Source organism: Ambystoma mexicanum, chromosome 5q (genome assembly GCF_040938575.1).
Source record: "Ambystoma mexicanum isolate Mex_15411 chromosome 5q, UKY_AmexF1_1, whole genome shotgun sequence".
Classification (NCBI taxonomy): Eukaryota; Metazoa; Chordata; class Amphibia; order Caudata; family Ambystomatidae; genus Ambystoma; species Ambystoma mexicanum.
In genome coordinates, this window is record NC_090933.1 from 688,049,439 (window position 1) to 688,064,227 (window position 14,789).

At 42.5% G+C, this 14,789-nt stretch overlaps 1 protein-coding gene across 1 annotated transcript in view; it reads right to left on the minus strand.

Annotated features, from left to right (window-relative positions):
• Window positions 1-14,789, minus strand: part of ARFGEF1 (ARF guanine nucleotide exchange factor 1) — a 1,973,034-nt gene that overhangs the window by 755,900 nt on the left and 1,202,345 nt on the right. The window contains exon 21 of the mRNA XM_069621149.1: window positions 7,231-7,389. Within this exon, the coding sequence (XP_069477250.1) occupies window positions 7,231-7,389 (159 nt within the window). The remainder of the gene's footprint in view (window positions 1-7,230; window positions 7,390-14,789) is intronic.

Here is a 14,789-nt window from a genome sequence, read left to right on the forward strand (position 1 = left end):
CCACCTTCCCTTGAAGGTCTTAATGTACAACGAGGGTTCATCATCCTGGGCGTCACCCCCCCCCCCTTTTTACAGACCGAGGGGAGTCCGGGCTCTGGGACACAGGTGCTAGTGGGGTTCCCCCTAAGTCCAGAGCCGAAGACGGGTCCAACGGCTGTTGAGGGGCAGGCGTTGGTGGTACAGGAGGAGATGGAGAGGTCTGAACAACCGGTAGGGCCTTGACTGGGGAAGGGACTGGCGCTGGCACCGGTAGTGCTGGATGAACAGCCGAAGGACCCAGAGGAGGAGGCCGTGGGAGCCCCACCTGCGGAATCACTTCCTTCACTATATCCTTCAGGAGCCCCTGTCATCCGAGGGGAACGCATCAGGAGGAGGAAGCACTCGAAGAAGCGGCCCTCGCTAGTCGCCGGGGCCTGGCGATCCAAAGCGCTGGCCCGCCGCTCCTGGTCAAAGCGCCAAGGTGCTTGAGGCGTGTAGCTGCGATGGGTAGATCTACCCGACACCAGATGCCTGTACCATACAGTCCTCCGCCACTTCCAGAGGGAAGGGGACTCAGACCTTCTTGCAAACCCATTCAATGAGTGTGCCCAGATTGGAATCCAAAATGGCCGCCGGCCTAGCAGGCTCCGCCACATGCCTATATACCATTTTGTGGCCTTACCCCACGCCCTGGGCTGGAGGGCGCAGAGGCCCCGAGCCACGTGCAGGCTCAGACATGGGAGGACACTTCTTGTGTCTCAAACCTGAAACAGCAGTGTAAACCCCAGAGACCACTCTGGTAGGTAATGCCCTGACTCACGACCTCAGAACGGACTCCGGTAGGTTGTGCCCCCTCTGCGCCTGCGCCAGTAGTCGAGCTTGATCGTGCCGAGGACTGACTCTTGGTGGTAGCACCCAACGATCCTTTACCCATTGGGGTTGAAGAAGAGGACAAACGTGATCACCCTTCTTTGGACAGCCCGGTAGGGCCCTGAGCCCCTCGGCTTGGGAGCCGGTAGCCTTGACGGCCACAAGTCTGCCCGCGGAAGGCCCGAAGAGCCCCTGGGCCCCTTGGATTGGGAGCCGGTAGCCTTAGAGGCCTCAGGCCTGCCAGAAACTGAATCCAAGGAACTCTTGCCCGTGGGAACGCCCAGGAAGGAGTCACCATGCTGAGGAGCCATGCTGAACAGAGGGCCTAACTTGTGTCTTGACGAGAGGTCCTGGAGACAAAGTCCTTAAGGTGTGCCGGAGGAGAAATGCAGAATATGTCCCTCCAACACGACAACAGATTCTTCAATGCCCTGTGACCAAGAGCAGTGAAGTCGTTCACACGTCCCATTGGTGGTCGGGACCCAGGCACTCCGAGGCCGGGATTGAGTGGCCACATGAAGCACATCTCATGAATCCTACTGCAGCCGACATGCGCCAGAGGAGGTGAGGCTCCGAAGGGAAGTTAAATAAGAATGGAAAACAAATAACAGGGAGCAAGCGGAAAGCTAAAGTCTCCATACTGGCTGCCAGGTCCAACACCATCCATGCGGAAAAAGGGACTGGGGTGAGGCGCCGGAAGAGTGGCGTGTTCGCATGCCCGAGACCGTGCAGTGCACTAAATTTAAAGGGGAAGCTCAATCTTTCGCTACCAAAGGATCCGGTACCATCCCCATGTTGGGGCACGCCCACAAGGATGGAGAATAGGGGACGGGACGTATGTGCATCCTAGAAGGACTGAGACAAGGAAGAGGGCTGACAGGGCATGCAGATGTAGTGGTCAGGCAATCAAGCCTAGTGTCCACTGTAGTAGTCAGGCAATTGAGGCTAAGAGCCCAAACCAGAAAATGATTGCTGAACATGGGAGGCATAAATCTCCCACTTAGGCGCAGACAGAAAGAAGGAGTGGAAGGGGCTGGAGTGCAGGCTATAGCAGTAGAAGCAGAGAGAAGGCACGAGGCTAGAAAACCATGCAGAAGTAGGAGAACAAGAGGGACACCGGAACGTGTAAAACAGCACATTTCACCTGCAAGTTCTGTAAGAGTCCTGTTCTCCCAAAGTCTGAAGTGCAGAGGCTGCGCAAACAGAGACGCGCAGGAGAAATATTCCCATGTCAGCCTAATTGCCGTGAATGCTGAGCTGTGGACATGCAGCAGACTAAGGCAAGAAGTGGCAAGCAGAGGGTCTTGGGAGCAAAAGAATCTCCCAAATCGAGTGGCCGGACCGAAGACACCTGTTCAGGAGAAGGGTTTGGGTCCCCAGTGAGCCAGAAGCAGTAGAAGTTGTAGTGGAAGATCCTTATTGACTTGCGTATGATGTTATGCGAGCTGAAGTTGTACGTTGCATTCAAAATATTGTTACCAATGCAAATATAGCACTCGCATATACTGTGAAAGACCTGATAGTCGTGTGAGAAGCTATAGTACTGAAATCCGGTAAGCAGTGATTAAATATGAAAAAATAACGAAAGAAAAAACAGCTAATACCAAAATAACTAATTTTGAAAAAAAACTAAAAATGGGGTTGTGAGAGAGAATAGTGGTTTTGGGGGTGGGGGAAAGTATTCTTTTTTTTAAAAAGGGGGGCTTTACCCCTGTGCCCCCAAAACTATGAAAAATTAATGAATTAGTTATTTTGTATTTGTTATTTTGGACGTAGTTATTATTTCATTAGTCATAATTGCATGTAACCATGAAATCCATTGTTCTCACATTAAAAGACTGTTGCTATCTAACAGAGTGGTCACATGTCCCTAATTAAGGAGAGGGAACGCTGATCAAACCATTACGAATACCTATCCTTGACAATACAAGAGTTACAAGTTATAAAGACTGAAAACTACATCAAAGAGAAGTCTCTGTACCTAATTGCATTTCCCAAAGGAGGCCAGAACTCTATACTTTGCCTTTATCAGAGAATACATTTTTATATGCATCTCTAAACCTTGAAATCTACTTTAAAGAAAGGTTGCATGTGCCTAATTGTGTTTTCAACTAAAATACTGAATGTTATATTATATCTTGAAGTGATATGTCTTTCATTTCTACAAAGTAAAGGCTATAAACTGTTAAAGAGAAGAACAAGCATTACCCAAACCAAGAGGCAACCCCTGTTAACAGTGAAACAGCCTTTCTAAGTGTTAAAGAGCCATCCAGCTGCACTGTGAAGATATTAACAACCAAGTGGCTTAAATAACAAGTGTGGAAGCATTACCTGAAGCTAAGGGAGTGGCACCAAGGATTCTCTGTAATTACTTAGGCTGATAGCTGACAGAAAGGGGCGAGTAGAGCTGGGAAAGGGGAATTTGGTTGCTTGTAACAAATATTTTGTAGTAAATAAACGGAGTATTTGTTTATTATTTATATCGCGCACCGAACCCTGAGGTAACTGGGCACCTGAGAGACTTCTGGGTTACATACATATAACGCAAAGTACAATGACAGGTAGTTACATACATAAAGCAGTATACAATGACAGGTTTGTAATGAAACAAGCGAGGGACCCTGGTTGCATTTGGGTCGGGTGCCAAAGTGGTCAGTCAGGCAGGAATAAACATTTGTACTGTTACCTAATAAAGGAACAGACATTTATAATGGGACATGATAAAAAGGAGTCCTGTAACAAGTGTGAGATATCAAAATGGAAGTGCACCAAACGAAAAGTGTAGTAGATGGTGGGTGGAAGCGCTTTGATGTGGACTATGGAGAGTGAGTAAGCAGGAGAGAAGTGCGTTTTAAGGGCCAATCCAGGTTGTTATTGTGACAAGAGGATAAGTAAGGGAAAGGGGCTGCCCTTTTTGGAAAAGATTTAAAAGGTGCCTTGCTTACTTGAAGAGGTTGAAGTTCATAAGAGTGTATTTTGTCGAAGCCCGTCTAATTCAAAGCATTGAAACTGTGATAGTAGTTTCCAATATATAACACAAATGTGGCTGTTCTCATAGTAAAAGCCAGTAGAAGTGGGGGTAGACACAGCAACACAAAGAAGCCATCCTGGCAAATATACCAATGTACATTTTAGGACTGTAACTGAAGATGTTTTGGAACTGTTGATTAAAAACAGTGTATTATTGGCATTGGGAATATTACAATTTCTTTCAAACTGTGGCAATCTTTGTGGAAGAAGAAACACATTGTCACAACCAGGATTACCATCAGTGCTATTTTCTTTTCTGTAAGTTGAAAGTGGATCTTTCATCAAAGAACCAAGACTTGTCACCAGTGGAACTGTGTTTGTTGAACGTTTATTTTGGACTTTTTGGAACTGACCAGAACTGGTTCAAAGCCTTTCTTTTTTGAACTTTCTGAAGTTAACTTGAACCTGGGGAAGGGACCTTACCCAGGATAAGAAAGAAGAAAAGGTAATTTAAACATTGTACCAATAATGTTGGTTATATTTTATTGCCATATATTTTGTGTGTTAGTGTGAGGGCCAGTTATCCAATGTTAGATGATGTTCCTTTAGCTAGGCAGGGAGTCCCCCAACAGTGCAAGGATAGTGAGGCATTTTTACATATATTTTCTGTAATAAAATGGCATATTTTGATAAATCAACAAGCATTTGTCCGCCTCGGAATACTGCCCACTCACTTAGTGCCCTGAACGCATAATGAAATGAAATACATGGAAGGACAAAAATAGGAACAGCATAGGAGAAAAAACTATATGGAAAAATTACCTACCTAATAACCACTAATGCCATTCTTCTAACTGGATGGTATAGATATAGTATGTTTGATGGCCATTTGTAACCACAGGTAAGGTAACACTATATTTAATACGAGTGTCTCTCTCCAACGTTTTCACTTTAATAAATGACATACCATAGTTGCAGCTAAACCATATTCTTAAAGGCTGCTGAAATTAACTAAATATATGGGTGCGAGAAGCACTTAAAAATATTTAGAAATCCTTATTTACATTCATTAAAATGCTTTCTTCCTTGTACATTCGTTTAGTCATCTTTGCTGCCAAATATTCAATTAAAGGAGCTGAACCCAACAACAAATTTGTGTTATTTTAAGCCAACGTAGTTTACAAATAAACATACTGCTCTAAATGTTAATTGAAATGCTGTTTGTCTTCTATTAAAAAATATTCATTAAACATACCTAGTTGTGGGAAAAACACACCATATCTCACAGTTTATGCTAATATTCACCAACACCTCAAACCTTCCTTACAAATCATTATTTCAAGACTAATCATGTCAATAAACACATTTAATGTGCATGTTCCCTGGTCTTTCTCCTTACATTAGCTATATCATGATTTAGACTATAGTTATAGTAAACGTAAAAGCCTACAAACAGACATGTTCAGTGAACATTAGCATTATTGAAACAACAAAATAGTATCACCTTAAAATATTTGAGGGTTGGTCCGTATCCATCTTAAAAACCAGATGAGAACCCATTATACCCAAGTGTTAGCTGCTAAGGTCAAAACACTATTTTAGTAAGAGAGGGTGTGGAAGATATGTCCAACTCATGCATCTATAAAGAACAGACGCTTCCCATTGACTCAACATCAAGGACACAAAGTATCCCACAAGTGTATGATTGATCTGGTGGATTGGTCTGTCAATTCCTTTATCACTCTCGCCATGTCACAATTCAAGGTCCTGACAGGTCATTCCTCCTCACCTACTGCCCAACATCCAGCCTATGTCATGCCACTGCAGCCCTCTGCCTACACTGTGCCTCTCTGATGGCCTTTCACACCGGATGTCCTCATCCTCATCCTGCAACATCTCCCACACCCGGAACCTGAATACTCTCGGGTAGGTTCTGCTGGTAGAGACCATGAGGAGTTAATGTTATTCTGTCATCTCCTGTGTGATCTATAAGTGGTCTATAAGTGCTTTGGAGAACAGAACACTTACCTTGGCCTTCGTTTTCCTACGCACATACTCAACAACAGCGCAGGTGAAGCAGGTCCGCTCCCTTCGATGCGGACTGGGTTGTGGCGACGAAGGGTGGAGTCAGTGGAGGCATGCTCCCGGGCCCACACCCCTGCACGCAACTGAATTTAAAAGGGGAAAATATTTTTTTTCTACTGAAAAAGGTTTCGTTCCCGTCCCTAGTGAGGGCCACCCATGCTGTATGGAGAAAAGGGACGGGACGTAGGAGTAAGATATTTTGCTAGGATAGCGAAGACAAGAAGCTAGTTGGGTGCTATAAAGAGACTGCATGCTAGATCAGGGAATACTGATGAGGACATGAAAGTCCATTAGAAATGATCTTTTTATCCATTAAATAAGTCATACTGACACTTAAACAACAGTAGTCCTTCGTGAGTTGTAGTTGAAACTCTAGGACCTATAGGCATGTATACCATCCCTTACCCATTAGTCAACTGGAGGCAAACATGCAAGTGAAGGGCCCTAACTAAGATTGTGGAATAGCCATGCAGATCTGGGAAAACTCAGGGAAATTCTCAGACTACGAAACACAATAATGTATAGTTTAATCCCATCCTAAGCACTGTTTGCATCAGTTTGAGCCCAGAGGACCAATCAAATTGCATCACAAAGATATTCCCCATCCTTAAAGGCGTTCATCCAACTCATCCTGCTATTTTTTGTTAAGATTCCAAAACTTAATATGTCTTGTATGTTCTCTTGATCCTTTGTCAGAGCATGAATATATCATTGTCTTAAGTTTGCATCTTATCATCGCCCATTAAAATCAAATCAAGGAAATCATTATCCACATTCGATTTTAGAAGCATGACTAGGAGTTAGAAAGAAAAACTGAAGGGTAGATACAAGATCAATAATATGTTTAGAAATAATTATGATAAAGGCTTTAAAACACTGCAGAATACCCCAGTCACTATAAGACATGCACATAATTACAGTACTTGCAGTGATCATTAAGACAATTTGCAGAAGAAATGCATCAGAATAATGTGCTATAAGTTATTTCCAAGCATTAAGTAACCGCTGGAAGAAAGGACATTCATGAAGGTAATAGACACACCGTTAGTAAGGCCAGAAACTAACTACTAGTGTCATAAGAACTGACCTAGCAATCGTTCTGATTTTTGGCATACAGGCAACTATAGAAAATAAAAAAAACAGCCACTCTTCAAAAAGTTTATATGACCAGTGCTTTTTAAAATAGTTGAAGTATCTCACTGTTGTCTTACTATTGTGTCTATGGTCAGAGTTGTGAGTAAAACTGCTGCTTCAATATCGGAAGAGGTAACATTCCTCTCCATCTCAATTTCTAATCCTCTTTATAATAAAGAAATGTTTTTGTACCTCGTGCCATGAAGGTCCCAGGTAGTTCCCATCAGTATGAGCCACCGTTATGAGAGTTTTAATGGTGTCAATATTCTTCTGCTTCATTTCAGTTATACCAGAGCTCACTGTCAGCAACGTAAATCTCGCTAGAGCCTGGACATAAGCATCTCTTTCAAGCTGCAAGGGAAAAAAGCAGATATCACGTGTGTTCAGTATCAGATCATAAATTCACAGACATTTTATATAGGAAAGAAATGTTTTCATAATGTGACAAGTCTTTATTAGCGACATTCAGATGAACGATAAAAGGTATTTGACATTTAGGATAACGCATTTAGAGATAAATCAAAACAAAGAAATATGATCTAGCGCACTTTTGCCCGCCGACACTTGCGCAAAATGCATTTTTACCACATTTCTGTTGCTGCAAAATGTAGATGGTAAGGTATATACAGGGTTGGGGATGGGGCTGTAAGGGGGAAGGCGGGGGGGGTTCTTGCCTCGCATTTTGTGGTGGGAAAAGTAGAAACATCACTAAAAACCAATTTGATGAAAGTGTAGGTCGGCAAAAAATAATGCAATTATTGATAGAACCGGAAATATAATTCAATAACCTTTTAAAAAATACCTGAATTCGGAGTACATCAACACACATTACTAACAGATATTAGTCCTCATCAGGAGGTTGGCGGTATCCCAGCGCTAATTGCGCTGGGATACCGCCAACGCAATTAGCGTTACCACCACATGGTCCGGCGCAATTTGCGACGATCACGAGTAGCGGCATAGCTGTAATTCCCCATTGGGTCCATTGGCCTGGGGGGCGCTACTAGCACCGAAAATGCCCTCTTCGCCTGCGCATTCACCTCCAACTCTTAGCTGGAGGTGAATGAGTCCAGTTATGGCCAAACTCGAGATGAGGCCCTCCCTTAAATGTGGCGGTAATAGCGTTACCGCCGCATTTAAGGGCTTAGGCCCAATCTCGTGATGATGCCCATACTCTGATAGGAGGAACCTTGCAAATTACCAAGCTAATACATATGCAATATTTGATCTTAGTATGTGGATTTAACTAATTAGGATATGTATAAATATTTTATAGGGCAACGGCAGCCCCATTCATTTTCCCATAGAGAAAAAGTGCATTGATTGGACGACTAATGCAAAAACCGCTGGACAGATTTGTACCAAATAAGAATGAACTTGGGCACAAAGCGTTGCAGCTATTTCTTTAGCTGTTTTGGGGTATATCTGTACAGTAGCTCCCTGCTCCCTAAAACTCATCTCCCAAGGTGCTTTGCAGCAGAGAGGCTTTTCAGAAATGAAAAGCTGCATTTTTATCTTTTGGTCGATGCAAGAGATTCCTGCGAGGATGCTAAAAATAAAAGTTTGCACATGCTATTTGGAGGAGGAAAAAGAATGCAATCACATCTGGCTAGAGGTGGGGAGGGGAAAAGAGAGCATCATGTGATTTTGGTGGTGGGCGGCTCAGGAGCCAGGTATGTGTAGAAAATGTTCGGTTTATCGACAAAATCTCACAAGATTACCACGGAAATGCTGCAAGATGCAATCGGAAAAAACGGTGTCACACGAACCAAAGTGTGATAGGGTAATGCAAGCGGTTCAAGGAGGGGAAAAAGCAATTGAATGGAGTGGGGGGATCAAGAGAGGTGGGGGACACATGGGGACACATGGTGTCTGTGGATGGGGAAGACTTTTGGAGCATTTGTACATGATGATGCAGCAATAGGCACACTGCTACGCTGTCAGAGGAATAAGTATTTTCCGAAATTATTTCTGGGAAATAATCACAGGAAGAGGGAGTGGAAAAAAATATTTTACACCTGAAGAGATATCTGCTTGACAGGGGGCATGCCATGGCCACAGGCCATGCCCAAAGGCCATAGCTAGTGGGCCACGAAAAAAACTATAGTATAGAAAATCAAATTCAGTGACAAAACTCGAAATTCAGTGTATGTGGGAAGTGTTGACCATCCTAACTCTGAGTACCCCTGTTACAATGCCCAATAGAACATACAAAATATATCAGAATGGATTCACAATGACATACACAATTACATCATGAGAAACATCTACAGGGGGGCACCAGGTTACGATGGTCATCACTTCCCACATATGTTGAATTTCAAGAATTCTGTTGCATTCAATCTGATCACCTTAACTATTGCTTAACAAAAGTCTGTTCACTGAATTAAGGGGAAACCTACCATCCATAGGAAATTCAAAAATTCTACGGCTAATAACTTTTGAGCCGTAAGACCGATCAGCACATTTGTAATATGGCACCCCCAAGAAATTGAACATTTAGTGCAAATCTGTGTTATGTTTCAATAGGGAAAATTGAAAATTGTTGCACAACCGCACAGCCCCAACCGCTGGATGGATAGGCGCCAAATAAGGAACAAGTTGCGCACAAAGCACTGAAAGGAAATCCTTTGTTGGTTTTGCGTAAATCCATCCAGTTGTTTTTTAATTTGTTTTAGGATGGGGTGCTTCTGTACCCCAAATGTTAGCTATATCTCCTATGATGTATTGCTGGTGCCAAGGTTTTTCCATTTCTGAAAACCCGCCATTATGTGAATCGAATACTTCCAAACTATTATACATTGGGATGTGGCAATCACTATGATTACTAGTTAGTGGAAGAGTAGTATTGTAGGTTAATCTAGGAAGCAAGCAATCTGTTTTTTTTAATATAAAAGAAATACAGGGCTTGCTTCCTAAATTAACTTAAAATGTGTGTTATTGGGGCTATTAGTGTTTTTGGGGTGCTTGGTTTGCTGTAAAAGCTTTTATTTGTTTAATTAGATGTGAAACAAAGTGTGTCACCGAGACACCGAGACACGATGAAAGCAGAGTCAGGTTTACCTTTTTCTTCGTTTTCATAGGACAAGCTTTTCACGTGATTTAGCAGTCAAGTTCTCGATTCACTTCTGACGTCAGCAGGGAAGATATCTAGATGATCACACCTCTCTCCTTCGTCACAGTGCCTAATTGGTAATCCTACAGTAACACTTACAACCCTCATTCTTGTCGCAGTACTGAAAAGTAATCTTACCTATACGCCCACACATCCTACGTCCTCCTCCCGCTACCTAAATTAGTAATCCTACCTGAACTCCTGCATTCCTCCTCCTTTTTCTGGTACACAATGGTAAAGTTACCTTTACCCCCACACATCCCGCATCCTCGTCACAGTCCACCATATCACTCTTCCTCCTCACAATCCTCTACTAATTGAATGCTATTTAGTTTATTTTGAATATGTGAAAACAATTCATAAAACCGTAGCAATACAAAAATGTTCATAGAATACATTTGTGACATGCGAGTCATACAAAATAAGATACAGCCTACAAACAAAATCAGTAAGAACGCAGTCCCCCTACTACCACCACGTCACTTCTCCTCGTCAAAGTTCTGCACTACCACTACGTCACTCGTAGTCACAGTCCCCCCACTATGACCATCTCACTATTCATCACAGTCCCCCACTACCACCAATTCACTCTGCCTCTTCACAGTCCTCCGCTACCCCGTCTCGTCACAGTACACCATTACTAATCCGTTATCTAGTGGACACAAAAAAAGATGAAATAATTGATAAACCCGATGTTGTGTAGCTCAAGAACAGATATTGATAACAAATGATATGACATCAGTTATGTTATCAGAAAAAAAAGACAGAATTACAGGTTGTGGGTGGTATAGCAAAACCCAACCCTTGAAATTCAGTGTAAAAAATGTAGTTAAGGGACAGTTAAGGTGAATAAGTTAAATGCAATAAAACCCTGGAAATTCATTGAAAAAACTTTAGTTAAAGTGACGTTGAGGTGCTGATTTAATACAATAAAACCCCTGAAATTCGGCAGGTGTTGGCAGCTATACCACCTTAACCTAGGTCCCCATTGTGCAGCCCCTAAGCACGCTGATGACATCACAAATTGCATAACTTTTGGCATCATCAATGACATCAGTGGTGCAGCAGATCACGTGTGCAAGTAAGAGATTCAATATTTGAAAAGAGGGTTGCTGCATAAAAAGGTGGATTGAAAGTCAAAACCTGAGTGAGTTTGCATCTAAAAATACTTTCCATTTACAACCATTGTATACTTGCACACTAGAGTTGCTCTCTATTGACGAAGCATTTACTGTGATAAAATACTCTTGTACCTTTGTCACTGTTCTAAACATATTCTCATAGGCAAATAAGACATTTGGGTAGTACAATTATGACTTTGCACCAGACCAACAAAGAATACAACATACATGAGAAGGAACAGTTTCAGAAATCAGTATATCTTCATATATCAGACTACTTACTGGCAGTTTAAAAAAAATCTAAAGGTAGGCCATGACCATGCCAAATGGTAAAGGTTAGGGCAGGTGGCCTGCAACGGTCAATAATATTAAAAACACTTTCATGCTGTGAGGAAACATGGTTATGAGGTCCAGCGTTACTAACTGAACAGACAAAAGTTGTAGTCGCTTTAGTGCCGGGGTTTGTAGCCGGCATTCCGCTACAAGTTTTGGACTACGACTCCCATGATCTCTCACCATTACCTATGCTGGGTATATCCAGTTGAAGTTGTAATGTAAAACCTCTAAAAATCAAAGCTTGCAGACTCCTGATGTATTGAATCCGAATTGCAGTTTGCTATGTGCTAGACCATTTTTCCATAATCCCCAACCATTATTTACAATGCTTGACAAATATTTTCGGACCTTTCATAAAGACTGGGTGCATTTAACCTGTGATATATCTTCAAGTGCAGTCAAAAATGTTTCCCATTGGCTGGTACACTTGCCAGAAAGGTAACGGAGGATATCATGGGTGCTGTCCTAACTGATTTCTCATTTGATGTCATCACTGATGGCATCTGACATGTCATCCGTAATGTCATCAGTGTGCTTGGGGGCTATGCAAGGTGGGGGCCTCAGTTGAGCTGGCATATTTCAGGGGTTTTGTTGCATTAAATCGGCACCTTAACGTCAGTTTAATGAATTTCAAGGGTTTTGTTGTATCAGATAGTTTCACCTTAATGGTGCTTCAACTAAGGTTTTTTTCTCTGAATATACATACACACACATATATAGACAGACACAGGCACACATTTAGTGACCCCCTCTTTAATCTCAGACCCCCCCCCATTTATGCACTTTCAATGGAGTGGCAATTTTCTACACCTTGCCCTACTCTAGTCTTCCTCTGTTACTCCGAAGAAACACAAGATTTCAAAAATAGAACCAAGAAAGTCTTTTAGTTCATTTCAGTGTAATCTTTATATATAAAGCGGAATGTAGGTTTGTGTGTGTGTATATGTTTGTCCGGCTATACAAATCCACACCGTTGAACCCACTTCTACCAAATTTTACATGGATTCCTCATTTGTCTGGGGGAAGATTATAGTCTATGTTTGGATGCAAAAATTCACTCCATACATACCCTCATTTACTAATGCTCATCCGATTCACTACAGTAGGTACTAGAAGGAGGCAACATTTGGAAAAGTGTCTTAAGCAAAATGTTCAATGTGTTGGTTATTCCTTTGAAATGTATTAGTACTGTATACAGTTTGAATGTGTTTATTAAAGCATTTTTAAAAGTGAACTTTTTTATCACGCCACTCCAAATTTGGGAAATGGCAAGGTTACAGTTTACTTAAGTTCATTCACGAGAAGAGATTACAATCAATATTTCTTGGCAATTTTCTCAAATGTGCTGAAGCCATTGAGTTACTGAAATATGGCGCACAAAAAACAAACATCACTTAGAAAATCGAAAATCAATATCAAGAGCTTCTGAAACCCAACAAACAGCAGCACGACTTGACAAGAGCACATTTCTCCAGTGCAAATGAGATGCCAGAGCAAACTGACGGAAGACTTGCTGACATGAGGAAAAGAGCAACATCCTCCAGGGCACATGTGACACCAAAGCAAACCGAAGCAAGACTTGCCGACAAGAGGACAAGAGCACAAGAGCAACATCCTCCAGGACACATGAGACACCAGAGCAAACTGAAGCAAGACTTGCCGACAAGAGGACAAGGGCAACATCCTCCAGGACACATGAGACACCACTCGATCAGGACATCAGAAAAGTCGGGTACCCCAGCTAGTGTATCCAATAAATGCATTATAAAAATGATAATTGCTGCACATACATAACCAACATTATACACCAATTTGTGGCTTGCTCGATTTTCTTGATTTTCCGCTTTACAAGCAATAAACTCTTTTTTTAGGGTGGTTAGCTTCAGCTCTGCCAGTGTCCTGGCAGTGTGACTAAACTGCGTAATCAACACACAATATTCAACTTCAGAAGTTAATACACATTACTTTCACATTTCAACAAAATTGCACTTGTTAACTGAGAATCACTGCTGGTCTCTTAATACAAATAAAACAGTGTTAGAACACATTCCAGTGGCATAGAAGAAAGGCCATGCAACTATCAGACTTGTATACTTGTATAAAAAGGCAGCGAAATGCTATAGGCAATCAGAGTGCCCGAGTTTTCTCGTGCAATGCATGAGCACGTCATCCAGTCCTGCTTTTCCTTGGAATCCTGTGAAATGTAATTTTGCCGTTCCTATTTTTAATGTACGACTACAAGCCAGAGAATTCCAAGAACAAAACAGGACTGGATGACGTTCTCATGCATGGCATGAGGAAACTTGGGAGCTCTGGCCAATGAACATCTTTAAAGGCTAGTAAACAGGACACATGTGCTTTATCTTAACTTTTAAACTGTAACTTTGTTCAGAAGAAACAGCATGTTTTCATAGGCAGTGGGACAGAGTCCCATTGGTGAGGCCAGGAAGTGGGGTGACAGGAACCCTGGAGGCCACGGAAGGTCACCAACCAAGTGATGCCAAACTTGAAGAATGCACACAGAGGATGCCTTAGGGGATCTGCCCCATTCCTAACCTCGATATTAGGGCCACTCATAACCCCCTAAATGTTAGTAGTGAAACATACAAACAGCTCAGGGTGCCAGAGATTAGAAAATCATCTCAATCACGGCCTTGGAGATAGAAAGGATGCAAGTGTGGCTCACCTGCTTTTGCTTCAGAGACTGAATTAGAAGAAACCACAAAACGACACTGTCAGCAGTCCGGGGGATACGAGAGGAACAAACAATAGTCTGGGGAAGTCATGGCTGAATCGGGTAGATGCCATGTCAAGGCCGCCTGATTTCAAGATGGTTCGCAGAGCACAAAATCGGTAATACTAACACTAGCAGCTACACACGGAGGGCACCTGGGGGACATGCTGCCCTCATCCAATCACGTGGCACAGCCAATAAATTATCCCACATGTCTCCACCACAGTCTTTCGAGCCCCAATTATTGCCATGACAAATATAAAAGGGACTGGAGTTAAATCAAGGTGTGCGAGGTTGAAGAAAGTTTAGTAGTTTGGGGTCGTACAGAAAGAGCAGGAAGGTGGAGAAAAGAGAAGAGAAAGACACTGAAGAAGGAAAAGACCAAGAAAGTTGGAAGAGGAGGGAAAGGAAGGCATTGGAGGGACAGAGGAGCTTGAGAAGGAGG